Here is a 24,608-nt window from a genome sequence, read left to right as displayed (position 1 = left end):
TCATACCTCCATTCAGCTCTTAGTCCTGAAGCAGCCACTCTGCTGGGGCTTGTGGAGTCTGCCTGAGCAGCCTCTTCGGTGGAGTGCACCAGGTGTCCATCAGCGTGCCAGGGGCGGGGTACGGTCACTGCCTGCCCAGGCTTAGGCAGGCGACACATGTCCACACAGTCCCCTGTGGTCTCGAACCCCAGTCTCTGCCTCAGCTCAGGGAGACTGTCGTGCTCAGCTTGGACTCCTTCCCCCTGCCCCTGGTGTCCAGAAAGTGCCCACAGGCGAAAGCCTGGGTGGCCAAGGGGCTCACCTTCCGTATTTCTCATCTCTCAAAGATCACATCTCTCAAAGGTCACATCTGGTCCAGTGTCTGGAAACAGTTGCCTCATATCTCATCCCGTTTTGTAATACCTGGCTGGGGGCAGGACCAGGACCAGTGGCTGTGTCATGGCTGGAAGTGGAGCTCTTCGTCTAACGTGGTGTGTCTGATGGGTTAAACGTCAGGAGAGCCACCTCTCTGCACCCCCAGCATCGGTCCTGGTGGCTTTGCCAAGGCTCAGCCCCTGCTGGCTGTTGGCCAGTTGTCCCAGTGCTGCTTTTGTGGGTTTTGACATCATGTCATCACGGTGAGTAGGCAGGCCTGGGCAGAGGGGACAGACCTGTCTCTCTGTCCACCTCACCTGGAACACTGGTTTAAAATACCCTTTCCTGGGGCTTAGCTCAGCCTTAGGGGTCTGATACCTGTTTTTAACCACTTCCCCCAGGGATTTGTAGCAGGAGCCTGGCTGCGCAGTGTGGACAGGAAAGACTTTCACTGTGATTGTTGAAAACTGTTGGCAGTTCACTGTGGGGCTGTTGAACCAGGGTCTCAAAGTCAGTCTTTTGCATCCTGGGAGGGTGAGGCCAGAAATAACTTGGAAAGTGGTAGGTCATTTGTGGGATTTTTGGTTATTGTCTGCCTTCCTCCTCTGGGCTTATTTGCCTCATAATGGTGCCATATAAGAGAGAAAACCCAATGATTTTAAGTGCTTTACTGTTACTTGTTTGTGTTCTTTTAGGGAGAGTTTAGAGAAGCAAGTGTTTGTTCTTTGGCGTCAGAAGATGTTTCAGCATCAAGAACACCGCTTGGCAGAGAGATTGGTAAGAGGCTCTCCTCAAGGAGGTGCTGGGACCGGCAGGACCTGCTTAAAGCCTTCACACTCACTGCCTCCCCTCCTCAGCATGCTGCCCGCACCCAGGCCCAAACTGAAGGGCGTCTTGCCTGTGTCCAGGACTCACGAGGCAGGGGCAGGGTCCAGGGTGTCCGTTTTCTTTGTCAGTGAAGTTTATAGTTGGCTGTGGGGCCTGGGCAGCTCCTCAACATCCATTTCTTCTGCCGTGGTCATCATTTGTGGCCTGCAGACCCTTCCTGGCTTCTGTACACCATCCTATTTGATGCATTCTGATCTCTCCCTGCTGCAGGCCATCCTCCACCTGGAGCGGCAGCTTCTGCGGAGGTCCTGGTCCACATGGCACCAGCAAGCGGCAGCATGTCGCCTGGAGCTGCAGCAGCAGGCAGTGGCCTGTGCCCACCACCGGCTGGGGTGGCTGAGGAAGGCCTTCAGTGTCTGGAGGGAGCGCGCCCGAGGGCTCAGAACAGAGTGAGTGGCTGCGTGGGCCTTGGAAGACATTCCAGGTTCAGGGCAGCTTTGGCGGGAGCAGCAGGGCTATTGGCTCTGAGTATCTGTCTGGGGGGTCGTTGAAGCCTAGACCCGGTCTTAGGTCCCGGAAATCCAACCTGAAACAGTCTAAGCAAAACTGGGCCCGTGGGTCTTACACCCACAGAGCTGAGTTCTCCCATCCTTGCCGGGGTATCAGGAGCTCAGCTGATCAGAGACCCTGTGGGTCTGAGGTCTGTCCATCAGCCAGTCCTGCTCACTTGTTGGGGCCCACTAGAGGCAGCCATGGCCATGAAAGAGACTGACGGGCCTGTGCTGGGATAGCTGATCCGCCAGGACCAGTGGCGGTGCTGGGGCAGGTATGGGAGTTTCTACCACACCGTGTGGTTAGGGGTCAGGGCAGGTGCCCACATGTCCCCTGCAGGTGTTGTCCTGCCTTGGTGCCTTTCTAGGTCTCCTCTGGGCTCTGAGGATCTCCCACCGCTCAGACTCTGGCCACTTGTAACATCCTCCTCAGTTACCTGCGCGTGAATACAAAGCCCTGTGAAGCTGTCCTCAAAATGTGATTATATGTGCACTTTTCTGGGCAGAGAGCCCAGTTCCTTCTGAAAGAGTCTTGATTGCCTTCCAAAGTTAAGAACCACTAGGCAGGGGCCAGGGTCTGTAAGGAGGGCCTCTGAAGAGTGCCCTTGAAGGATCTGGCTGGGCGTGGAGTACAGACTGTCTCCCCACAGGAGGATGGGCAGAGCGCAGGCTGCGCAGTTCCAGTCAGCACAGCTCCTGCGTGGGGCCTGGAGCAGGTGGAAGGAGGTGAGGCCTTGGCACGGGCGCCCCCCACACGGGGCTGCGGCAGGTGGAACTGAGGGCAGGGTGGCTCAGGGCGGACACACGGGCTTCTCCCAGGTCCCTCAGAACCACCTGCCTCCGAGTGTGGGGAGGAGACCGGGCTGCAGGCGCAGTGCCGACCTGGTTTTGTGAGGTGATAGGGTCACAGTTCCTTGTTCTGTTAGTTTCTGGGCTGTTCTTCCCTGAGTTCCTGATCTCACGGTTCAAAGGCCTCCCCCTCGGGGTGAATAAATGCTGAGCTGATGCTGCTTAGTTTGCCCACAAGTGGGCACTTAACCATTGAATCCTCAGAGGCCTTGTCTGTAAATGAGGACCTTGGGGCTCAGGGGTTAAGCATCTTCCCCAAGCTCCCCTGAAACCGAGTGTAAATGGAGGCACAGCTGAGCCTCTCGACCCAGCCCTCGGTGGCCAGCTGTCTCCTCTGTCCGCAGTGCCTGGCCCTGCGTGGCGCCGAGCGGCAGAAGCTGATGCGAGCCGGCCTTCACCACCGGCACACCTTGCTGTCCAGGGCGCTACAGACCTGGGGGGTAGGAGATACTGCATTCCTCCACGTCTCCGTACCTCGCAGGGAGGGGATTCCAGAGGCTTTGTTTCCCTTCCTAGTTCCTCCTGCGCCTCCCAAAACAGTGATTCCATAAGGCTCAGACAGAGCCAGTACCCTGGCCTGTGGGTCTTAACGCCCGCAGAGCTGAGTTCTCCCATCCTTGCTGGGGTACCAGCCTTGTCCAGGGGATTGGACTTGGCAGGTGAGGGCTTAGCCAGTCCTCTCCCTGTTGTTGGGTGGGCTTCTGGCCCCCCCGCCCTCTGTGCCCAGTGTCCCGGGCACTGCAGCCCTGCTGAGGACGCACCTCTGAGGGTGCCTGAGAATGGGGAGTGAGGCGTCCCAGGGTGGCCTCTAGTCCTCCTGGTCATCTACAGATTTATCAGAGCCACGTGCGGAGCATCCTGCAAGAGGCAGCAGCCAGGGAGAGCCAGCACGAGAGGCGAGTGCTGCGGTGAGTGTCCGGGCCCCGGGCCAGCCTGGGGCGGGCAGGCTGCAGACCCAGGTGGATGGGGGCCCTGATAAGGGCCAGGAGGATGGGCCCGGCTGCCTTGTGCTGGCTTTGGATTTTCCACTGCGAGCGCTGTTCACTGGGTCCCCTCCTGCGTCTTGAACCCATGCTGTGTGCGGAGCAGGGCCTTGGGGAAGCAGCTGCGACGTCTCCCACTTGTCTTGCTTCCCTGAGCGCCTTGCCCTGCCCAGTGCAGACCTACAGGATTTGGCTTCTCGAGGCACCAGGTCACCTCCTCTCAGCTCCCAGGCAGGAGCCTCCCCTCTGTTCCTGGCTCTCTAGGCCTCTCACAGACTTTGCAGTCACTCCCAGCCTCTGGGATCATCTGTCGTCACTGTGCCCCCGGCTCCGCTCCCTCCTGAGCCCGTCCTGCGGCTTCTGCTGAACCCAGCTCTGACCTCCTCCTCCTCTGCTGGCCTCCCTCCCTCGTTCAGCTGTCTTTCCCTTCCCCTGCATTTGTTCAGCGGTGCTGTTCCAGGCTGCCAGTGCCCTTCCTCCAGCTTCCTTGTCTCTACCTCTCATCACGGGTGAACCACCTGTGACGTCGTTGCCTGGTTATGGCTCTGTGTTCCCTGTTGCTCGTAAACGCGTGAGGCTGCGGGGGTCCGTGCTCCCCCAGCGCTGGCACAGAGCTGTGCACAGCCACGTGGTGGGGGTGTGGTCAGCATCAACACAGCAGTCAGGGTGACAGGTGCGCTTAGGCATAGGGAGACCTCGCACTGTCTCCACAGTGGGTCACCCTGGCTCACCGTGTGCCTGCAGGGATGTGTTACATCGCTGGAGAGAGAACGCCGTGGCCCAAGCAGATGAAGCAAAGAAAGCGTCTCGAGCAGCGGCTCACTACAGAAGGACCCTGTGCTCCAAGGTGAGGCTGGGCAGGCCAGCTGGTCGCCCAGGAGGTTTGGGCCATGGCCCTGTGAAGGGGTGACCTGGGGGTGTCTCCGGACATCTGAACTGAACGAGGTACCTAGAAACACACGGCCGTGCCTGCAGGTGGGTCTGTTGTTTATTTCACTGACTTACAAGCCAGTGTCCATTCAGGCAAAAGCATGGCACGTAGTGAGTGTGAACCAGCTCTTACCAGAACCAGTGTGGACTTTTGCACTGGGGCAAACCGTGTACGTCTCCACGCCTCCATCTCCTTGTCTGTGGGCACAGGGAGCTTGGGTGCCCGCACCTGCTCAGTGGCCTCGTAGGATTTGTGGCCATGGGGGCCTTTCAGAGAGCATCCGGGAATGTGAGGCCCTTGGTGATCATTGGTGGGAAGTAGCCCCCCAAATGCCGCTTGGTTGGGCCTGGTCCCATGTGCTGGGAGGATGTGGCCGTGGGAAGATGTGCCATGAGACAAGACTCAAACAGAAGTAGCATGATGGAGGTGGCCACTGGGCTCGGTGTTTTAGAAGAAAGCAGTTGCTGGGAGCCCCGGGCTTTTCCTGACGGCTTTGAAGCCTCCATGGATGAGCAGTGACTACATATGGTCAAGGCCCAGGCTGATCTCAGGAAGGCTCCTGGGCTGCGTGTGTCCCCTGCCCTGGAAGGACTGGCATCAGAGCTCAGAAAGGAGGAGGCCTTTGTGGGGGGATGGTGTTCATGACTGGGGAGCAGGCCCCAGTGTCCTCTGTGTTACTGTGATTTTATGTGTGTCTCATGTATGAACATGCATCTAACGTATGGCTTCTATTTAAGAGATAATAGAATGAAAGCCCACGTAAGGACTTGATCTCTTTGTGGCTTAGTATGAAGTTTAACTCCTCTGGTCCCATCACCTGAGTTGCGAGGGGACTGGGGATGGCTGCCTGTGGTCTGCACGGATGGTGGGCACTTCCTAGAGTGTGTGTGAGCGCCCTGCATCCACCTCTTGGCCTGACTGCAAGGAGCTGGGCTGACCCCTGGAAGTCAAGACATGTCGTGATCACCCTCTGTTCTTCGTCTGCCCCAGGTCCTGACCGAGTGGCAGGAGGTGGCGTCAGTGCAGATATTCCACCGACAGCAGGAGGAGTGTGCCATCAGGGAGGCCCAGGTGGTGCTGAGTAGGGGTGAGTGGGCCCGCAAATGCCGAGGAGAGCCCTGTGGAGGACCCAGAACTGTCCTGGGCTCCCAAGGTGCTTCCTTCTGTCTCTGTCTCCTCCTTGTGTGTATTGATTTCCTGGCGCCAAGGTAGCGAAGTACCACAGACTTTCAAACAACAGAACATTGTTCTCCCAGAGTTCTGGAGGCCAAGTCCAAAATCAATGTGTCGGCAGGACCGTGCTCCTGCCAAAGGTTCCAGGGGAGGCACCGTCCCTGCCTCTTCTGCTTCTGGCGTTGCCAGCAGTCCTTGGTGTTCTCGGCTTGCAGACACGTCACTCCAGCCTTGGCCCCCATTGTCACGTGGCTGTCTTCCCTGTGCTTGTGGCTTTTTATAAGAACAGTCATACTGGACTAAGGGCCCACCTACCCCAGTCAGGTACCAGGTAGTAACACCGCACCAACCCTCTTAGCAAATGACTTCAGTTCTGAGGCTCCAGGGTGGACGTGAATTTGCAAGGGGGTAACTTGTAGGATTCTGTTCCCAACCGACTGCCAGCCAGTTTATGTTAAAATGAAAAGCTGAGGCTTGAGATCACAGAGGCATAAAGACACAGGCGGACTGGAGGAGATGGAGGTGGTTGGGGTGGGAGGTGTGATGGGAAGGTCCTTCCAAGGGTGCTGCTTGTCAGGTCAGCCCCATCATGTCGGGGTTCTGCTTCCTGGAGGGAGCAGGGACTTGCCCGGGTGGCCTCAGGTAGTCCCACGACCTGCTGTATAAAGAGCCTGGGAAGGCAGTCCAGGCGGGACATGTGGAAACAGAGGCCCTTGGCCCGGGGGGGGGGGGGGGTCTTACACTCTGAGGAGACAGCTCCTAGTTAGAAAAAAAGAAATACAAATAGAAATGAAAACAAATGGAAATGGTTTAAATTGGACCATACTGAAAATGGATCAAGTTGTTGAGTTGGCTTAATAGTGTTCCCTCTGGGACAAAAGCTAACCTGCTTTGGTTTGGTTCTGACTAGTTCTCGTGTTGGTGAACACAGATCCCCGCTTTCCTCTGGACGGAACGCTGGGGTCCCGCATCCCGCACCTGCCCTGTTCTGCCCTCAGCACGCTCTCTGTGTCCTCAGGCTGCCCCTAGCATGGAAACCAGTGCTGTGTTTCTGGTCATTCCCCGGAAAGACACCGCAGGGCTCAGCCTGCCCCTGGTCTCTGCTTGGACAGAGCTTCAGCACCAGTGCTTCAGGGACCTTCCAGTTTGGGTCAGGTGGCCATGGTGGGGAGTTAGAGGTGACAGGCCCAAGGGCAAAGGGCAGCTGAAGCTGCTTCCCTCCAGCAGACTGTGGGCGGCAGCTTTCCTGGGCTGGTGTGTCCATCACGGCTGGTACACAGGACTGGGGAGACCGTGTGACAGGACACTGTTCTCTGCACACAGTGGGTGCACAGTCTGTGCCTGTGGAACCATTTCCCGGCTTAACTAAGGCCTCTGGGTCTCAGGCACGCTTCAGTGGTCCAGGGCCGGGGTGGGCTGGGTGCCGGAGAGCAGGCAAGGAGTCGTGGACACTCGTGCTGAATAGAGTGCTTGAGAGGTGCAGGTGGGCCATGAGCTGGCGACGTGACCTCGGGCACGGCCTCCTCTTTGAGCCTCAGTTTCTCCATCTGTAAATGGAGATAATAGTACCTGCCTCTTGGGTAGGTCATGAGGGTCCAGTGAGGCCAGGAAATCCGCACTTAGAGCAGAGCCCAGGAAACAGCAGCGCTTGGTACCCACGCCTGGCCTCCAGACGGGTCCGGGAGGACACCCTGTCTTGGCCTCAGTGCCCTGGGGTCAACCCTCTCCTGTTGTCTCTAAAAGAAACTTCTGTCAGGGCTGAAGGAAAGGGAAAATTTAAAAGGAAGAAAGTCAGCAGAAGAAAGTGCTTGTTCCCTCGAGAGAATCTGGTGACAGACACAGTGCAGGATGTGGCCTGGGGCCACCTGGCCCTCTGAGCCTGTTTCCTCCCAGACAGAGCGGGGCCACTGCTGGCCACTGCCTCCCACTCCCTCAGACCCGGGTCTTCTCGTGTCTTGTGGAGTTTCTGCAGGGCCCTGGCGCACCTGTAGTCGCTGTGGACAGGTTTATGGCTTGGGGGCCCTGAGGGGGCACAGCGGTAAACAGCAGACCTGGTGCCAGCCAGTAAGGGTGTGCGTAGTTGCTGAAGATGGCCAGAACTGTCCTCAGAGTGGCCACTGTCCACATGTGGTGGTCTCACCAGGCGTGGGCTGACACCCCGGCTGGATCTCCACATGGTCCTCGCAGCTGTCACCCTTGCGTGGTCGTCCCTGTAAATCCTCCCAGAGAGCAGCTGCCTCACATCTGCCGTAGGCTGTCTCAGGACCTGGTTTCGGCGCTGGCGGGACCGCAGCCAGAGGGCGGCCCAGCGGAGGGTCCGGCTGGAGAGGGCGGCGCAGCATCACCACCGGCAGCTGCTGCTCCAGGCCCTGGCCCGGTGGAAGGTGCACCACCTGGGCTGCGTGAGGAAGCGGGTGAGGCGGGCAGCAGCTCCTGGTTCGCCTGTGCGGCGGGGCTGTCCGGGTGGGAGACAGCGTCTGGGAAAGAAAGGTCCTTCCTGTAGAACTCGTGGCAGCCAAGTGTGGATGCTAGGTGGTTGGGGTCCTGTGGGCACAAGGCTGCAGGAGCCTCTCTGGGTGCTTAGTGAAGGCTGGGGTCCCGTCTGCCCGGGTGGAAGATGGTTCAGGAGGGGACCTGGCTTGCTGTGAACCATGGCCTGGCAGGCCCTGGCGACCTACAGAGGCACCTGGACGCCCCTGCTGGTCAGGAGGCCCTTGGCCCTGGCGGTGGGAGGAGTTCGCATGGGCCTGGAGCCTCTCACCCTGTGCTGTCCCCAGGTGCTCTGGGCACCTGACCACTCGGGCACACAGATCCCTGTGCGCACTCTCTCCCCAGCTCCTGCAGAGGCAGGCCACCCGACTCCTGGCCCGGACACTCAGCCGGGCCTGCTTCCGCCAGTGGAGACAACAGGTGGGAGCTTGGAGAAGCCCCCACCCCACCTCCTCTGCGTCCTGAGCCCACGCCTCTAGTTCAAATCTAGTTTCTAACGTTGCCCTCTTCCCAGGGCTCCTGCTACCCCTAGTCACTTCCTGGCACCACCAGCTTCCTTCGCTTGTGACCTGCTTAAGGCCAGGTCACTTCAAGTCACTGTTTCTAGTGTCACATTGAAAACATAACCAGGGTAATGTCCAAGAATGAACAAGAAGTGCATTTTAGGTCTTGATAAAACCCCGGGCGGTCCTGCGTCCTGCTGGGTGGAGCTTCCTAGCAGGAGGCCCCTTTCTCCTCTCCTTCAGCGCCATCCCAGCTTTCCTCCTGGAGCCCAGTGCAGCCCCAGCTCCCGACTCCAGAGCTCTTTGCCTTTGTTCTTCCCAGAGGAGCTTCCTTGATCCCCTCCACAGGGCCAGGCAGGGCTGGGCCCTTTCATGGAGGGAGGGCAGCGCCCGACCAGAGCGGGGTCTGAGAGTGACCAAGCCACGTGGTGGTCTTTCCTTCTTGGCCAGTAGCTGGTGTACAGGAGGCGGGAGCAACAGGACACGGCGCGAGCCCTGTGGTTCTGGGCCTTCTCACTACAGGCAAAGGTAACAGGGCTCCCGTCCCAGGAGAGGACCTGCCTTTGGGGGTGGTGTGGGCACATCCCCTGGGGGAGCCTAGCAGGGCGGCTGGGCCTCACCTCCTCCTCTCCTGGAGGTGTGGACCGCGTGGCTGGGCTTCGTGCTGGAGAGGAGGAGGAAGAAGGCGCGGCAGGAGCGGGCGGTGCAGGTCTACCACCAGCGGCTCCTCCGGGAGGGCATCACGCGCCTCCTGCGATTCGCAGCTGGCACGAAGGCCTTCCGGCAGCAGCTGCACGCCCAGCAGCAGGTGCAGGTAGGCCCAGGGCGTCCCCTGACCCCTCCGTCGGGGCAGGCAGGGTCAGCATGACCTGACCAGAGGCTGGTTGCAGGCGGCCCACAGTCTCCACCGTGCAGTCCGTCGCTGTGCCACGATCTGGAAACAGAAGGCACTGGGCCCAGGCCGGGAGCCTCGGCCCCCCACATCCACTGTGTCCAGCAGAAGAGTGACCTTTGAGGGTCCCCTTCCCAGCCATGTTGCCGCTGGGGCTGGGGATGCTTCCCTGGACATCAAGAGGCCACCAACTCCTCATGGGCCTCGGGGAGCTCCGGGCAGCCTGGCATCGGCCGCCGGGGACCCCCAACTCCTGGAGCTGTGAGTAGCCCATCCCTCACCCCTGCCTCCGCACTTCCACCTGGGCCAGAGCTTGGAAGGAGGACGCCGAGCCCCGAGGGTCATGGCTGTGGAGCAGTCCCCCTCCCACCCCAGGACCTGGTGGCCTCCCCACTTATTCTGCTACAGCCAGGAAACAGGCACCCTGTCTGGAACCCCACTCCTTTGTGACCTGGCCCCTGCCCCGTCCCCACATGCTTTGCTGATGCAGCTGACAAGGGCCAACCCTAAGGGGAGCCTGTGTTGCCTTAGAGGTCAGAGGAGGCAACACGGGTGGGGCGTCCCGAGGTGCCGGCTCTCATCAGTGGAGTTACTAGTTCAGTAGGCTCTGGGGCAAGAGCCTTTCCTTCTCCAGCCTTTAGTCTCCCTTTTAAGATTGAAGGTTTCGGACTGGATGACCCCACCCCCCAGAGGTCTCAGGCTCCCAGCAGCCCCTGGGCAGCCTGGGTGAACGGCCTGTGTTTCGTCCCAGCAATGCTGCCCGCTGGGCGAGGAAGCAGCCTCGACGCCCAAACTTCCTGCTGGAGCCCCTGCAGAGCCAGACCCCCCTGGGGCACGGCACCCTCAGGGGACAGGGGTAGGTTGTGTGGTTCTGGGGCTGTCGGGTGGGTGGCCCCCTTTCCTTCCTGCTTCCAGCGCCTGCCTTCCCTCTGCTCAGGCCTGAGGCACTGTGGGACCGTGGTCTCGGCGTGGTCCAGCCAGCAGGCCCTTGCTTGACGACGCCCTTCCTGGCAAAGGCCCGGACAGCCCTGGACCCAGGCAGCCCCCTGCCGAGTGCGCCTGGCCTGAAGCTGCCCGCTGTAGTGAGTGCAGGCTGGGAGCAGCTGCCCCCTCCCTCCTTCCTGTCCAGTGAGGCTGCAGCACCTGCCAGGGTAAGTCCCGTCACCTGGGTCCCTGCTTTTCGGTCTGGCTTTAGGGCTAGTGCTCGTTTTTGTGTGCTCGGTGCTGTAACTGCAGCTGTACTCATTGCTTCTGGAACACTCTGGGCTCGGGAAGACGCAGGGAGACCACGGTCCCAGGGACACAGCAGTGAGCAGCCCCTGGGCTGGTGAGCTTACGTCCTGGTGGTGGAGACAAAAAAACTACATGCAGACAGATGAAGAGAGTGCAGATCACGGAGGGTCGTGCAGGCCCTGGTGAGAAGTTTGGATTTTAAGAACAGGAAGTTGTGGAGGATGGTGGCTGCTGTGCTCTGGTCCAGCAGGAGATGCTTGTGGCTGGGACGGAGGTGGTGGTTGTAGATGTCGTGGGAGACAGACTAGGTAGGACTTGCTCTGATGTGTTTGAGAGGAAAAGAAGGAATCCAGGATGGCTCCTGGGTTTCTGGCCTGAATAACTCAGAAACTAATGTTCTTTTACTGTGAGAGGAAAGACTGGGGGTGGGGACCCAGTGGGGTGAAGCATGAAGAGTCTGTCTTGAACCTGTCAGATTTGAGATAAAAGTGACGGATTCTGAGTCTGGCCTTGAGAGACAAGGTCAGGGCTGGAGATCAAAACTCAGAGTCAGCAGCACAGGTTGAGGTGACCTCTTGAGAACCAATGGGGCCACGACTCGGGGGCCTGTGACGTAGGAGTCAGAGTCCGGGCAGGGAGATGTGAGAAGGCACAAGTGTGCGGTCACCGAGGGGCAGCGGGGGGCCTGCGCCCTCCAGGGAGCTGGTGTCTGAGGAGCTTCGACCTCAGTGGGGGTGATGAAGGAGTGGGGGACAGGAAAGGCCATTCCCACCAGGCAGCACCGTCACCGGGAGGGAAGGAGGAAAATTGTATCTGTGTCTGCACAGTAGTTGCCTCTGACCGCTTTCCTCACTTAAGTGCTAGGTCTCAGCTAGGGGCGTTGCAGGGGTGAAGGAGTCAGTAGGGCTTGAAACAGCGGCTTAGGTGGTGCTAAGCCAGGCTCTGGGAGAGCGATGGGGCCAGACCACAGAGGAGCAGGTGTCCCTTGGTTGCTTGTGGGACCCTCTTCACTGGTGTCAGGTGCCGAAGGGGCGAGCTGTGGCCGGTGTGGGGAACTCCAGCTCCTGGTGCCGCAGGGCCCCCTCCCCGCCTTCCTCCCGGCTTCCCTGCTCAGTGTCTGTCTTTCCTTTACAGGTGTCAGCACGACCAACGCCCCAGGCCTCTCCATCCCTGGCTGGTGTCCCCAAACCCCATCTGCTCCTTCCTGGGGACTTCACAGCCAGGCCTGGTGGCTGTGATGCTGCGGGTGTGCACCTGAGGCCTGTTGGTGCCTCAAGCACTCGGGCCACTCCGGGCACCAGGGATCCCTGGTTTCATCCTGGGCCCAACAGGCAGGATGGTGAAGATCAAGCTTGTCTGTCTGTTGCCACCAGTCACTCCAGCCTGGAGGCTGAGCTGGAGGGCATCCAGCAGCAACTACAGGACTACCAGACCATGAAGCAGAACCTCAGGTGAGACCCAGAAATAACTGCCGGCCCCCACGCAGGCAGCACCTTTCCCCTTCAGTCCTGCTCAGGAAGGCCCAGGTGAGCTTTACCTGCGGGAAAAGCTGAGCAAAACTTTAAGCCTGTCATGTGGAAGCTGGTGTCTACCCAGCGGTTGTGATTGTGATGCAGGATGAAGCCTTTAACTGCCCTTGCCTGGGGTCTGGGAGCACGGCCTGTGTCCCCCACGCCCAGGCCTGGGACCCTCAATGTGAGCAGGAGGGAAGCACGTGGGTCCCAGGCAGCCAGCTCAGTGCAGGGAAGACGAGTGGAGTGGGGGAGAGGGGGGAATGGGAGCCCTTCTCCCTCCACCCACACCGCAAGTAATTGGTGTGCTTGTCCCCAAGCCAGAGGCTCTGCCTGGGGTCCAGCCAGGCAGCAGGTGCATCCTTCCCCCAGGTCCTGCCAGCGGCAAGCAAGCAGCCTGAGGCGGTGGCTGGAGCTGAGCCGGGAGGAGTCCAGGCCCGAGGACCAGGAAGCGGAGCAGCAGGTGCATGAAGAATTGCAGGAGGTAAGACTCCAAGCACCTTGGGACAGCTCTGGGCTGTCCTTCCTCTCAGTCTGGCCCACCTCTCCCCTCCCCAGGTGGAGCTGCAGATCCAACAGCTAGCCTCCGAGATCCAGGCCCGGCGCCAGCCCATCCGTGCCTGCATTGCTCGCGTCCAGGCCCTGCGGCAGGCTCTGTGCTAGTCATCACCCTGGGCCCACATCCAGGAACAGAACGTAAAGCTGCAATGAATTTTTTTTATTGCAAAATGTTGCAATTAAATGAATCACTGTTCAGAAGTCTCCCACTTTTCATACAAAAATACAGTGCTACTGATACAGTTGAAAAAGTTCAAATGGCTTCTCCTGCAGGAGAAATTCACAGCGTCCCCAGGAAACATGAAACCTGGCCCTGTCCCCACCATCAGTGGCTCCCCAAGGACTGCGTACCTGTTACCTGGGGACAGGTTTTCTAGGCACTGACATTTCCCTCCCCCCTCCCCCACCACACATACCAGACAGACCAGGGTTCTATGTCCAACACATGCCGCTGAGTCAACAGCAGCAACTTTCCCATGTTTTATGTAGGTCTGGATATAGGGAGGGGACACAGGCTCTCCCCTGACCCCAGCTAGGCCACCACCACCACCTGCCCCAGTCACTGGAAACCCCTGAGCAGGTTTAATCATGGGTCCTGCCCACTAGAAAGAGGACCAACCAGCTCCAGAAGTCATCAGGGCCTGCAAAGCACTGAACCATTAGTGGCCACCCCTACACTGCTGGCACAGTTGGGGGGTTGCTGGCAGAGTTCAGCCACAAGTGCAGAGAGAAAAGACATTTTTTCCCAACAAGCAGGGTGGGGCGAATTTGGGAATAGAAAGAGGCTGCATTCCAGGCCCCATGGCCCTGCTCTGGAGGGCAGCGAGGACCCACAGTCAGTGCTGGGAGGCACCTCACCCCGTGCAAGGGAAGCCAAAAAGCAGTGCTGGGAGGAGCAGCAAGAAGGTACGGTACTACCACTTATCTCAGAATGGAAATCAAGACCAACTGAATGCTCGGCCAGGAGAGGTAGGGTCTCCAGTTTATATGACATGTTAGAAAGTATCTCCAAGAGGGAATGTGAGACCATCCCAGCCTGCACTTTGTCTTCAGGTGGGAAAGGGGACAACACTGGTCTAGGGGCATGGCAAGGGCTCTGATGACCTTGTCTGCACCCCTGGGCAGCAGAGACACAAGTCACCCAGGTCCTGCCTGGTCAGACTCAACAGTCCCTTCCCCAGACAGCCTCGGAGGTCCTCCTCAGAACACGCTTCTCTGGAAAAGACCCCGTAGCAGCCGTGGCCAGGAAAGAGGCTCTAGAGGGAACCCAGAGCCTCCCCAAATCGGATTTTCTGTCCTGCTTTCAGCTGGAAGTTGAAGTCCTTGGGGGCCTCGAAGATGAGCACGATGGTGGAGCCCAGGTTGAACTCGCCCAGGTGCTCGCCTTTGCGCATGGGGATGCCCTCCTTGTTGGTGTGTGTCACAAAGCTGAAGTCATTGTAGGAGCCCTTGCTGTACCGCGGGCTGTTCGTGTGCAGGTCCTAGGGGAGGCGGGAGCAGAGCATGTGGACCTTGGACACACCTCTCCTGCTGTCCCAAACCCCCTGTCCCCAAGCCCTGCTTGGAAAGGGAGGTAGGGATAGCACCCCAGGCCGTGGACTGGGTCTAACTAGGCAGCGCCTGATCGGCTGTGAACGTAGAGGCATCAGGCCCAGCTGTTCACCAGCACAAAGGGTGCTGCAAAACCAACACGGAGAAGGGGAGTCCTGTGGGCACTGGCGTCCCTCACACACTTGGCCTCCATCAGCACATCCCACCCCAAGCTCCACATTCCCCTTGCAATCCTGGCAGAAGCAAAGTGCCCAGCAGGGAGGGTGATCCCCTCCCTCTCCAGCCACCTGGAGACCAGGGTGAGTGGTGCACATGGGGCAGGGAAGTGGGAGACTTGCCCTTGTAGAATTTACGGTCCCCGTGGACCTGGGGCCTCAGCAGGACCTGGGCTCTGCTTACCCGGTCAAAGTAGATGCGGATGGAGCCCACGTTGGTGGCTCCCACGGCTGTGAGTGAGAAGAAGCCATGTTTCCAGTCCCCGGTCAGGACCACCCGCTCATTGTGGCAGAAGAGCTCTTTGATCCAGCGGGCCATGCCAGGGTTCACGGACATCAGAGAGCCTGTAGGGGCAGAGACAATGCCACTCCCTGCCCACAGCATCTACTCTGGGAGTACCCAAGACCCAGTGTCACCCCCAAAACACCCTAAGCGCAGAGTGGGCCCCAGCCTTAGAGCTCCCCCGGGGACCGCTCCCTCCCCCGAGCTGGCCCCAGCCTACCTGGGAAGTGGCGTCGGTGAGAAATGGTCCAGTCGGTGGGAGAGTGGAAGCAGTGGTAGTCCCCGGGGGCCAGGTAGATGACGCAGTGGTAGAGCTCGTTCCCTTCTCGGGTGACCAGCTGGCTCCTGAAGGAGCTGCAGGAGGTGGCTACAGGGGCAGGCCCGGGGCCAGCTCTCAGACCAGCCCTTGATGCTGCCCAGCACGGGGCCTTCCCAGTGCCCCCCACCACTCCTGCCCTTCACCCTCTTCACAATGCCCAGCGCAGCAACTGTGGCAGGGTGGCCCGGCTGCGACCAGGTGAGGACCCACCTGGAGAGAAGGGCAGGTCCTCAGCCGAGGTGCGTGGACCCAGGAATGACTCCAGCGAGTAGGTGACCCCCTTCACCTGCTCCACCTCGCAGTTCTTCACCTGCCCAAAGTTGAGGATCTTCCCATCCGATGGGCTGATCTGGAAGGACCAGGAGAGGGCTGGCTGTGGGGGGAGGGAATGGAGGGCAGGGCCGGGGGGGAGCACCCACCCGCCACCGGTTCCAAAAGGCACAGGGAGGAGCCTCGGGAGGCAGGGTCGGGCCTCACCACGCTGTGCAGGCCACACACGGGCCGCGCCTGAGGCTTCAGCTTGCGTCGGAAGAACTCGCTGAGATTGCGGTAGTGGTGCAGGTCCTCCACTGCGGCCTCCTTCATGTTCACCCCGAAGGTCCAGATGTACAGGCTGTAGATGGGCCTGCGCAGCCAGTGCGGCAGCTCCACCTGGTTGAGGCGGCCCCAGGCCCGCGACAGCAAGCGCGTGGGCACTGTCTTGTACAAGGCCACCTGCGGGCCATGGGAGAACGGGTGAGTCGGCCACGCCAGGCACACTCACCCCCTGCCCCCTGGGGCTACCTCCCCCAAACGCCTGGGCAGCTGGCAGCCCACAAGGGCTTTGTGATGTGGTTTCTCAGCGGGAATCAGACTGAGCTTCCAAATCTCTCATAAACAGTCCAGGCTAAGCCCGCGACACAGCTGTGCCAGCCACTTCCCGCAGGCTCCCACAGCGACTGCCCTAGTCCTGGGGGAGACTGGCCAGCATGGTCTGACTTAAGGAGGAAGGGGTGTAAATGGATCTGGTACCTTCTCACAGAGGCAGTGCTGCCCGCGTCCCAGACCAGCATAGGGAGCTGCCCCCTAACGTGCACGTGCTCGTCTCACCCCAAGGCTGGGGACTCTGGCAGGAGATACTCAGCACTGACACCTGCACCTCGAGGGCCTGAACACACCACTGAGCCCACCTGTGGCCGGGCCAGTCTGCAAGGATACAGCTCCTCCAGGAAGCAGAGGGAAATCGGCCCCTCCATCAGACCCTCCAGTCAAATGCCAGGCCTGGCGACCCAGAAGGGGCAGCCTCTCAAACCTCAGGTGCCATTTCCACAGCGGGACCTGCCTCTGATGGGTGGCTGCTGCTTGCTGCGCTCAACCAAGACACCAAGTCCCCAAGGTGGAGAAATGATTCCATCCCAACTTGAAACAGCTCTACAAGGTACTGAGCTAGGGCTCCCAGCCATCCCAGCTGATGCCCGTCCACAGGGCCGGCCCAGAACTGCCATGTGATCCCAGGCCCAGTGCCCCTAAGGTGGCCTTGAGCTTTCGAGCCCTTGTAACACCCACTTGGGCTGTCCAAGGACCTGGGAGCAAGTTTCCTCCTTGGGGTCAGCTTGCCCTGAGAGCCACATGCAGCCAGGCTGCTCCCTCACTCAGCCCTGTCTGGGCCTCCTGGGTCCTCAAAGGCATCCTTACCCTAAGGTACCACACAGGCTCCAGCCTCCCTGAACTGCTCTCTGGCATCCAGAAATTAATTTGGATTCTTCTCAAAATCAGCTCTAAGCTCTTTTCTGCCTAAACACAGGAAATGAGACAGACACCACTGGTTCTTTCCAGAAGCAGAGCCCCCACATGGCACAAATGCAGGCAAAGAGAGCAGGCAGGGTACAGCAGGCTGTTACAGTCACCTGTCTGCAGCCCCCATGGCCACTGACCAGCCCCACCCTCACCACCAACTCGCCTTCCAAGACAACCCTGCCAGTGGGCTCGGCCCCCACAGCACCGCCTCTATCTGACACAGCTCCAGAATTCTTGGGTCTTGGGGAGGCCAGGCCAGCAACCTGCACACTTACCCTGCTCACAGGCCTCCATCCCACCCGGCTGAGCGGCCTGAGGGCGCCGAGGGGCAGGAGGTAGTAGAGTACCGTCAGGGGCCAGGAGCGCAGTTTCAGGGCGGGTTTGGACATGCAGCTCAGCTGTCCCAGCCTCCGCCTCAGGGCCAGCTGAGGGAAGTGCAACCTGCAGGGCACATGGCCGCACACGGCCAGGATCAGCGGAGGGCCAGCGGGCACCACCCACCCTGGGCCAGCTCATCTCCATGGAGTCGGCACCTGCCAGGCCCCCTCATCCCAACACACTGTGTCAGGCCAGGGGCTTGGCTGCCTCTGGCCGGCAGATGCACGCCTGGTCACTCCCACCTGCCTGGCAGTGGAGGCATGGAGGGGGAGGCCCAGCTCCGCGCTCCTCTCAGAGGCAGCAGCTTCTGGACCAAGTGCGCTGGAGACGGTGCAGAGCCTGCCTCTTGGCCCCCACCCACCCCAGGACCACTCCGCCCCACAGGCTCTGAGATCTAGTCTGACCTCCCAGGGCCCCTGGCAGTGCAGGATCTGGGAAAATCTCTTCAAGGCTCCAGGCTTATTTCCTCACCTGATAAGAGACTGAGCCTGACAAGATCACAAAGGAAAACACAGGAACCATTCCATCTGTCCTTGTGGCTTTCCTACCTCATGCCAGTTTCTCCAAAATAAGCCGGCCAACCTTCAGGCCACCTCCCAGGTCTGCTGGGGCCACACACCTGACCCAGGCCCCTCCTCCAGTAAACGCTGGTGGGCCTTCCTCAGGTTCCACCCACCAAAATATGGTGCATTCAGCACAGGCTCATCCTTGGGGAGTCGCAGAACCTGGGGTGAGCCTCTCCACCCAAACCCTGGCCTCCTGAGGCTCAAAGGTGAGGCTGGAGTCACCTCGCCACATGCTTAGGCCCTAGGCAGTGCTCCATCAGGAGACCACACCTCCAGCCACTCTGAGAATGGCCCCAGGCCTCGGTTTCCTCATCTGCAAAAACGCTGCATAGAGAATAAGGCCCCATCTGTGCCTGTGCACTCTCAGAACTCCTCTGTCTTCTGCCCCCGGTTCAACAAACCGAGGAACAAAGAGGCATCTCAGCTGATACTAAAAGCAGAAAAAAATGGAGAACTGAGCCCTGCAGTTCAATGATGGTGCTGGAAGGCACTGCATCTCTCTCGCTTGCCAGACCCCCTGCATCCATTCTACCATCCCACCCCCTTTTAAGAAGGAGTTCTTAAAAGGTCCAGGAAGGGAAAGGGGCCAAGCAAAGCCAGGCACATCACTGCTCTCCCTCTGGGCTTCCCCCGCCCGCCTCACTCTGCAGAAGAAAGGGGACCAATCCCAGGGGAGCTGCGCCTGGACACTGGGCCACCAGCCTGCTGGTCCCCCAGTACCTGAAGTGGGCTCTCCGACTCAGGCCCCCTGGGCCGGGCCCCTCCAGCCGCGGGGGCTGGTCCCCCAGCCCCCTGCCGCCGCCACCACCACCTCCACCGCGGGGCCGCTGAACGTGAACTCTGACCTTCCGGAGGTCGAGGCGGGGTGCGGCGGGGTAAGGATGCGGATGCAGCCGGCAGCATCTCACCATTTCGCCGCGCGGAGCTCAGGTCCTCGCCGCGCCTCAGACTGACACATGGTGGGCGGCACAGGGAGGCGGCGCCAGGCTCTTTCCCTTTGTCTCTCCTCCTCCTCCCTTCCCCCCAGGAGCTCTGGTGCTGTCACGGCTCCTGGGCTGGCCTCGCCAGGCCCCTGGTGGCTGGGGAGCCGCTTCCTGGCTGGGTAAGGTCCGAAGGCTCAAGGGTGCAGGGGAGAGGTTGGGGCTGTTGCAGAAATAGGCACCAGTCACACACCTGCTCAGGGCCCGTGCATCAGCCCCCACCTCGGCCTGCTCTGTCGCTAGCCTGGCTGCCCGCTCATGGCAGATTGGGGACTGGGTGCCTCTGGCCACAGGAGCTCAAGCAGGAATCTGAGCCCCACGCTCCGGGCCCAGCGTCGGCCTGTCTGTGGCAAGGGCGGCCCCTCCCTTGCCAGGACCTGACCCATTTTCCTTTCAGGTGACAGAGTAGCATCTGAGGGATGAGGGGGCGGGAAGATGGGAGAGGCGCGGCGGGTGAGACCCCGGCATCTGGCCTGCTCCCGCTCTCCCCTCCTCCAGCCCGAGTCCCCACACCTGTCTCCTTGGATGAGGGCACCTGGGCAACCTCAGAGAAACCAGCCCTTCCCACCTCTCTGGGGAGGAACAGCACTTTGGCCGAAGGTTCCCAGGCTTCCGGCAAGGACACCCAGCCTCCGCAAGGCCCAGCGGCCCGCAGATACGCAGGTCCTGAGGGTGGAGAACTGACCCAGCCCACCAATGAACAGGGCAGAATCAGACATGGCTCCACCTGCACAGGCTGAAGACCTGATGCCCTCAAACCCACCTCGGCTAAGGAGGTGAAACCACCAGCCTGGCACCTGCCGGACCCCTGGGTGCGTGTGGCTGTGGAACCAGGATGAGGCCAACTGTTTGGATGTTAGAGTAGATTTCTGCCCCAGCCCAGGACCACCCCCTGCCAGCTCATCTCCCCAGCCCACCCACTGGTTGAGTGGCAGGAAAGCGGCCACCCAGGACTCCTCCTGTCAGAGAGCTGGGCCACAGGCACCATGGACACTCCAGGTGAAGTCCCGCTAACTCCCATCGCCCCACCCCCGCCTCCCTCGCCTAGGAAACAGGTGACCGGCAGTTGAGCCTGGTGCTGGGCTCCAGAACGAGGCTCCTTCCCTGACTCTAGAAAGCTCAGACCATGCACACACACTGTGGAGGCAAGCGAGGCCTCGTGGGCCAGGACGGGAGCCCAGGCCTCCAGCCAGTTTTCCCCAGCTCTCTTACTGGTAGGACTGTGACCACTGCAGGTTTTGGTCAGAAAGGCCCATTCAGGAGCCCACAGGCAAACCCAGCTTGGCTCCAAACCTCAGGTCCTCACGGCAGATTCCCACCTGTGCCTTTGCACTTCATTCTCCCCCAGGGCCTCCAGTCCAGAGGGCTGGCTGTACCAGACAGGCCACCAGGGCAGGGCAGGCCTCACCCTCCTCCCGCAGTGGAGGGGCTCAGGGAAGACCAGCAGTCAGGGAGCTGCTATCCAGAAAACACTCCAAAATGGCCCTGAGGGGCCGGACAGGAGGTCCTTAAACCTCAATCTAGTCTTGTCCCTACTCCACCTCCTCTTCTAAAATTTGACAGCAATCACCAGTGGTGGGCCCCACAAGGCCTCCCAGGAGCAGACATGAATTCAGCTGTCCCCCAGGAAATGGTCCAGACCCTCTGACCAGCTCAGAGCTGCAGGATGAAGGGAAGAGGGTCCCTGGCGGTCCCCCTTCCTCACTTCTCAAGGGCAGAGCCACGTTCTCAGCCAATAATGCTCCCAGCATCCCCATCTCAGAGCCCCACTTGCCCTCTGCACCTCCAACGACCTCTGGAGGCCAAGACAGAGCTTCCTCCCTCTCTGGTTCCGAGTCCAACTTGGGGAGCTCAGGCCTGGATGAGTCTGCAAGGAGGGTGCCCTGAAGCCAAGTGCAGACACCATCCCTCCCTCCATTCCTCAAGGACACTGTGGAGGGGAGTTTGGTGCTGTGACCAGTAGGACCTTAAAGTCATTACACAGCCTAAGGGCCAGCCATGTGGAACATAGGAACTCAGAGTGGCTTTGGTGGGGCACAGGGACACTCTGGTTACTGTGGTCCTGGCTGACCTCCTCCTACCCTTGCCCTGAAAGCTAGGAAAGGTCTTGCAAGTCACAGGCGCCCTCTGGGTCTCTGTTTCCTCATCTGGAAATGGGAAGGCTCTTTCCTTCTACTCTCCTGCCTTGAGGCTCAAATCACAGCTGTGACCATGGCTGAGAAAGTTCTGCTCAGAAAGCCCATGTCTCTTGTCCACCCAAGAGTTTAGTGCAGCCTCATCCCTCAGACCTGGCTCCCCACGCCTGCCCTCCCTGTCCATACCCACACTCTGGGAGGACAGAAGTTTGCTACCACTGGGAAGATGGAAGGAACAGAGCCCAAGTCACAGGGCAGTGATGACAGAGGTGATGGCTCAACAGGTCACCTCTGTCAGGACGTGCTGTTCCGCGGGTCACACTCGAGTGGTGCTGTAACATTGCCTCCCACCCCTCACTGACCAGGACGAAGGCCTTGCAGGCCTGCACTGTCCAGTCCAAGACAGCCCGAGAGTTGCTCCTGATCCCTGAGGGGAAAGTGCCCTGGGTGCCATTTACCCCGCCTGAAGCCTCAGCAGAAACCCCAGTGTCCCCAAATCACATGTCCCCAGCCTGTCTTGCTCCCACTCTGGAGAGCAGGCCAGGCAGCTGTATCCAGGTGAGGCCACCAACCATCCCTCCCCCGAGTTGCAGGGCTAGAAGCAGACAAAACATCACAAGTGGGGACCCAGGAAAATGGATTCTTCCCAGGTGAACCATCTTCAGGAAGCCTTGGGCAAGAGAAGAGTAAGGAAGCAAAGAGAAGGGTCCAAAGGTGCCTCTTTCAAGGGCGGTGGAGGTGGGAATAGGACTCGGCAGGGGTCTTTCTTAAATCCCTCCAAGGAAAAAAACCTTCTCTCCAGCAATCCTTAGCGCCAGCGGGGAATGAGGTTCTGGGGGGCAGGGTGTCCCCCTCCCCGCCCTCGGGTGGTACATGGTGACAATCTCAACTCATCCAGTTCCCATTGAGGATAGGGGAGTCTCCCTGCCCCTCTGATGCGCGTCCCAGGCCCTTTCGGCAGCACAGAGGAAATGGGCCCGGAGCTCTCGGCGCAGGAGGGTTAGAGCCGCCGGCAACACCAGCATTTCCCTTTTCCGGGCCGTGGGGCAGGAGATGCTACAGGATGCGGAGGAAGTGAGCTCATCCGGCGGCCCCGTGACCCCCGTGTGGGGCCAGGGAAGCCACAGCTTAATCAGGGCTGCGGGGTGGGCTCCTCAGGCCCTAAGCGGAAAGGGGCGACCTGCACCCCGGGAGCCGGACGGCCGCCGGGGTCGGCGAGGTCTTCCGGCCCCGCGCGGCGGGGCGGCTCGGACGCTCACTCACCGGCAGGTGGTCTGGTCCCGCTCGGCTTCCGCGCGCCACCCGCCGCCGACTCGACTCACAGGGAGGCGCCGCCGCGGAAGCCTGGCTGCGGGCGAGCGCTCGGGATCCAGCCACTCAGGCCGCCCGGGGGCGGGGGCAGGAGGCCGGGCCAGACTCGTCAGCCGCGCCCCGCCCCCTAGCCCAGAGTCCCTTTAAGGGGAGGGGCGGGGCCGGGGTGGGGGCTGCGAGAACAGGCGACCACTCCTGCCGGTCACCGGACTTCCCGGGGTGCCACCTCCTAGGGTTGGGGGCCCCCTGCCGTCCTCGGCAGGGCTGGGCCTGGGCCACCCCACCCCCACTAGCCCCTCCATCACCGGGGCTTCACGTGCTGCGACCTTACCGAGGGCTGGCTTCTCTGGACTGAGCACAAAGCCACCTCCTGCCACCTTTTCTAGCCTCGCAGTGACAGAAGGCATCTAAGCCCTGGCTCCTTCCCACACCCCACCCTGAAGACAAAAGCTGCTCCCCACCCCACGCCCTCTCCTCCAGGCACACACACCCTGACACACACACACACACAAAAAAAAACCCCTGGGGTAGACCAGCAAACAAGATCCAGTGGACAAGGTCCACCTCACCTCGCCCCGCATGTAGGCTTCTTGCTGGGATCCAGAACCTGTGGGGTGATTCTCGCCTTATCTTTTTACCCCACTAGATGGTGGGGCCCAGCCTGCACCGTCAGCACCCCACCCCCACGCCCACCTAGAGCACTGGGTCAACACAGGATGGAATGAACCAGCCTAACATGTTTTAGGGGAGGGGGAGGGTCTGGCCAGGAACACCACCACCACCCACCACTCAACCACAGGAAGCATATGGGATCAGGAGGTCCAGCAGCTGAACTCTAGCTGCTTCTGACCACTGGGAATTTACTTTCTAAAGCAACATCTGGACAGGAAGAGAGCCTACAGGGCTTGTGAAGAGCTGGGCAGCTAAGCCGGCAGGATAGACAGGTTACAGTGCTGCCCAGACACAGCCCCATACACCTGCCCCCTCATCCGATCCAGCCCAACCGAGTGACAAGCTACAGGCCTGGGATGACACAGCGGGGAGGGGAGAAGATGGGTAGTGACCTACCTCATGGACTTCCAAGATATCAACACCTACAATGTGCGACGGGAGCAGGGGGTGCACAGGGTGGCAAATGCCTGACCGGCCACCTCCGCCCCCTAGCCTGGCCCCAGGGAGACTTCAGACCATGCACAGGAAGATACTAACACAGAATCCTAGCAACACTAAATCCCAGAACCAGAAAGCTGGGGAGACAGTCCTGACTTCCCCAAAGTCTGCATTGCGTCCAACCAAACCCAGCCCGAGGCAGACACGAGAGGGAAAAACAAGTCTGTGGATCAAAAGTGCAGGCTCTCATCCGTGGAGCAGCCTCTGGAGCGCTGATGCTCTCCGCTGTGAGATGACCACCCGGGCCACTGCACGTCTACCAGGGTGCCCCTGGAACCGTCCCTCGCAGAGCCTCTCAGGCTGGCTGATCGGTATTTAGAAAACTCATAAATCAGCTCTGAGATTAGCCCTCCCCGCCTTCTAACCTGCCCTCCACCACGTGCTTCAGTAGGGAAATGCCTTCTGGATTCCAGACAATACTTAACATGATTTCTGGGAAAAACGAAAACCCTTTGATAGGTCTGCTTTCCCACTCTAAATGAAGTCCCTTCCAGCCACATTTGGTCCTTAATTTCCAGTCCTCCCGCTTTATTTGGAATCCCCTGGGAGGCAGTGCCACCTAGCGCCACTGCAAGGCTCTGCAGGCCCCAAGCCACCTGGCCAACAGCACCTGTGGCCCGCTGCTGCTCCCTGCAGAGTGAACTCCCTGCACGGCTGTGCCAGGGAACAGAAGCAGCAGCGGGACAGGGGCGGCAGGTGCTCTCTGTTAATTCTCATTTCCCAAGGGGTGGCAGGGCCCCTTGAGGAGCATGGATGAGGAGCTGGGGCAGGTTATCAGCCTCACAAAAGCCTAGACACAAGCTCCGACAAACACGAAGTGCCCTCAGATAATTCTCACACCCCTGCCCAATTCTCCCCTCCGTGTCCCCGAGTGTTTCTTGGCAGTCCCACCAAACAAGATGACTTCTCTGAAGCCGAAGCAGCGAGGAGGGGTGCAGCGGGATGGAGGAGACAAAGTGCTGAGCTGGAGCCCGGCCTGTCTGTTCCATGTCCCCTCCAGGCACTGCCCTGGGCTGGGAGGCAGGGGAGAGGAAAGCTGGAGTGGCGGCCACATTTCCTGGCAGGCAC

General features: G+C 60.1%; 2 protein-coding genes across 11 annotated transcripts in view; one reads left to right on the top strand and one right to left on the bottom strand.

Moving 5' to 3' along the window:
- SFI1 (SFI1 centrin binding protein) overlaps positions 1 to 13,057 on the top strand; it is a 61,480-nt gene extending 48,423 nt beyond the window's left edge. For 3 of the 5 annotated variants that reach the window (XM_031443124.2, XM_031443123.2, XM_010992250.3), the window contains 17 exons: positions 1,050 to 1,131; positions 1,453 to 1,631; positions 2,384 to 2,459; positions 2,927 to 3,022; positions 3,414 to 3,490; positions 4,310 to 4,412; positions 5,487 to 5,583; positions 7,923 to 8,083; positions 8,505 to 8,579; positions 9,116 to 9,190; positions 9,300 to 9,476; positions 9,553 to 9,815; positions 10,306 to 10,410; positions 10,492 to 10,705; positions 11,922 to 12,238; positions 12,671 to 12,782; positions 12,857 to 13,057. In XM_031443124.2, coding sequence (XP_031298984.2) covers positions 1,050 to 1,131; positions 1,453 to 1,631; positions 2,384 to 2,459; positions 2,927 to 3,022; positions 3,414 to 3,490; positions 4,310 to 4,412; positions 5,487 to 5,583; positions 7,923 to 8,083; positions 8,505 to 8,579; positions 9,116 to 9,190; positions 9,300 to 9,476; positions 9,553 to 9,815; positions 10,306 to 10,410; positions 10,492 to 10,705; positions 11,922 to 12,238; positions 12,671 to 12,782; positions 12,857 to 12,961 — 2,314 coding nt within the window. In that variant the 3' untranslated portion in view covers positions 12,962 to 13,057. The remainder of the gene's footprint in view (positions 1 to 1,049; positions 1,132 to 1,452; positions 1,632 to 2,383; positions 2,460 to 2,926; positions 3,023 to 3,413; positions 3,491 to 4,309; positions 4,413 to 5,486; positions 5,584 to 7,922; positions 8,084 to 8,504; positions 8,580 to 9,115; positions 9,191 to 9,299; positions 9,477 to 9,552; positions 9,816 to 10,305; positions 10,411 to 10,491; positions 10,706 to 11,921; positions 12,239 to 12,670; positions 12,783 to 12,856) is intronic. The other 2 variants (XM_031443122.2, XM_031443121.2) reach the window with 2 other exon arrangements.
- Positions 13,002 to 24,608, bottom strand: part of PISD (phosphatidylserine decarboxylase) — a 30,773-nt gene continuing 19,166 nt past the window's right edge. For 2 of the 6 annotated variants that reach the window (XM_031443131.2, XM_064481057.1), the window contains 6 exons: positions 17,276 to 17,441; positions 15,702 to 15,938; positions 15,435 to 15,573; positions 15,126 to 15,272; positions 14,807 to 14,967; positions 13,002 to 14,337 (listed from right to left, as the gene is read on the bottom strand). In XM_031443131.2, the coding sequence (XP_031298991.1) occupies positions 14,113 to 14,337; positions 14,807 to 14,967; positions 15,126 to 15,272; positions 15,435 to 15,573; positions 15,702 to 15,938; positions 17,276 to 17,441 (1,075 nt within the window). In that variant the 3' untranslated portion in view covers positions 13,002 to 14,112. Of the gene's footprint in view, positions 14,338 to 14,806; positions 14,968 to 15,125; positions 15,273 to 15,434; positions 15,574 to 15,701; positions 15,939 to 17,275; positions 17,442 to 18,789; positions 22,258 to 22,322; positions 22,462 to 24,608 lie in introns of those variants that run through there. The other 4 variants (XM_031443134.2, XM_010992251.3, XM_064481056.1 and 1 more) reach the window with 4 other exon arrangements.

This window comes from Camelus dromedarius, chromosome 31 (genome assembly GCF_036321535.1).
Source record: "Camelus dromedarius isolate mCamDro1 chromosome 31, mCamDro1.pat, whole genome shotgun sequence".
Taxonomy (NCBI): Eukaryota; Metazoa; Chordata; class Mammalia; order Artiodactyla; family Camelidae; genus Camelus; species Camelus dromedarius.
This window is presented reverse-complemented; position numbering and strand designations above follow the sequence as displayed.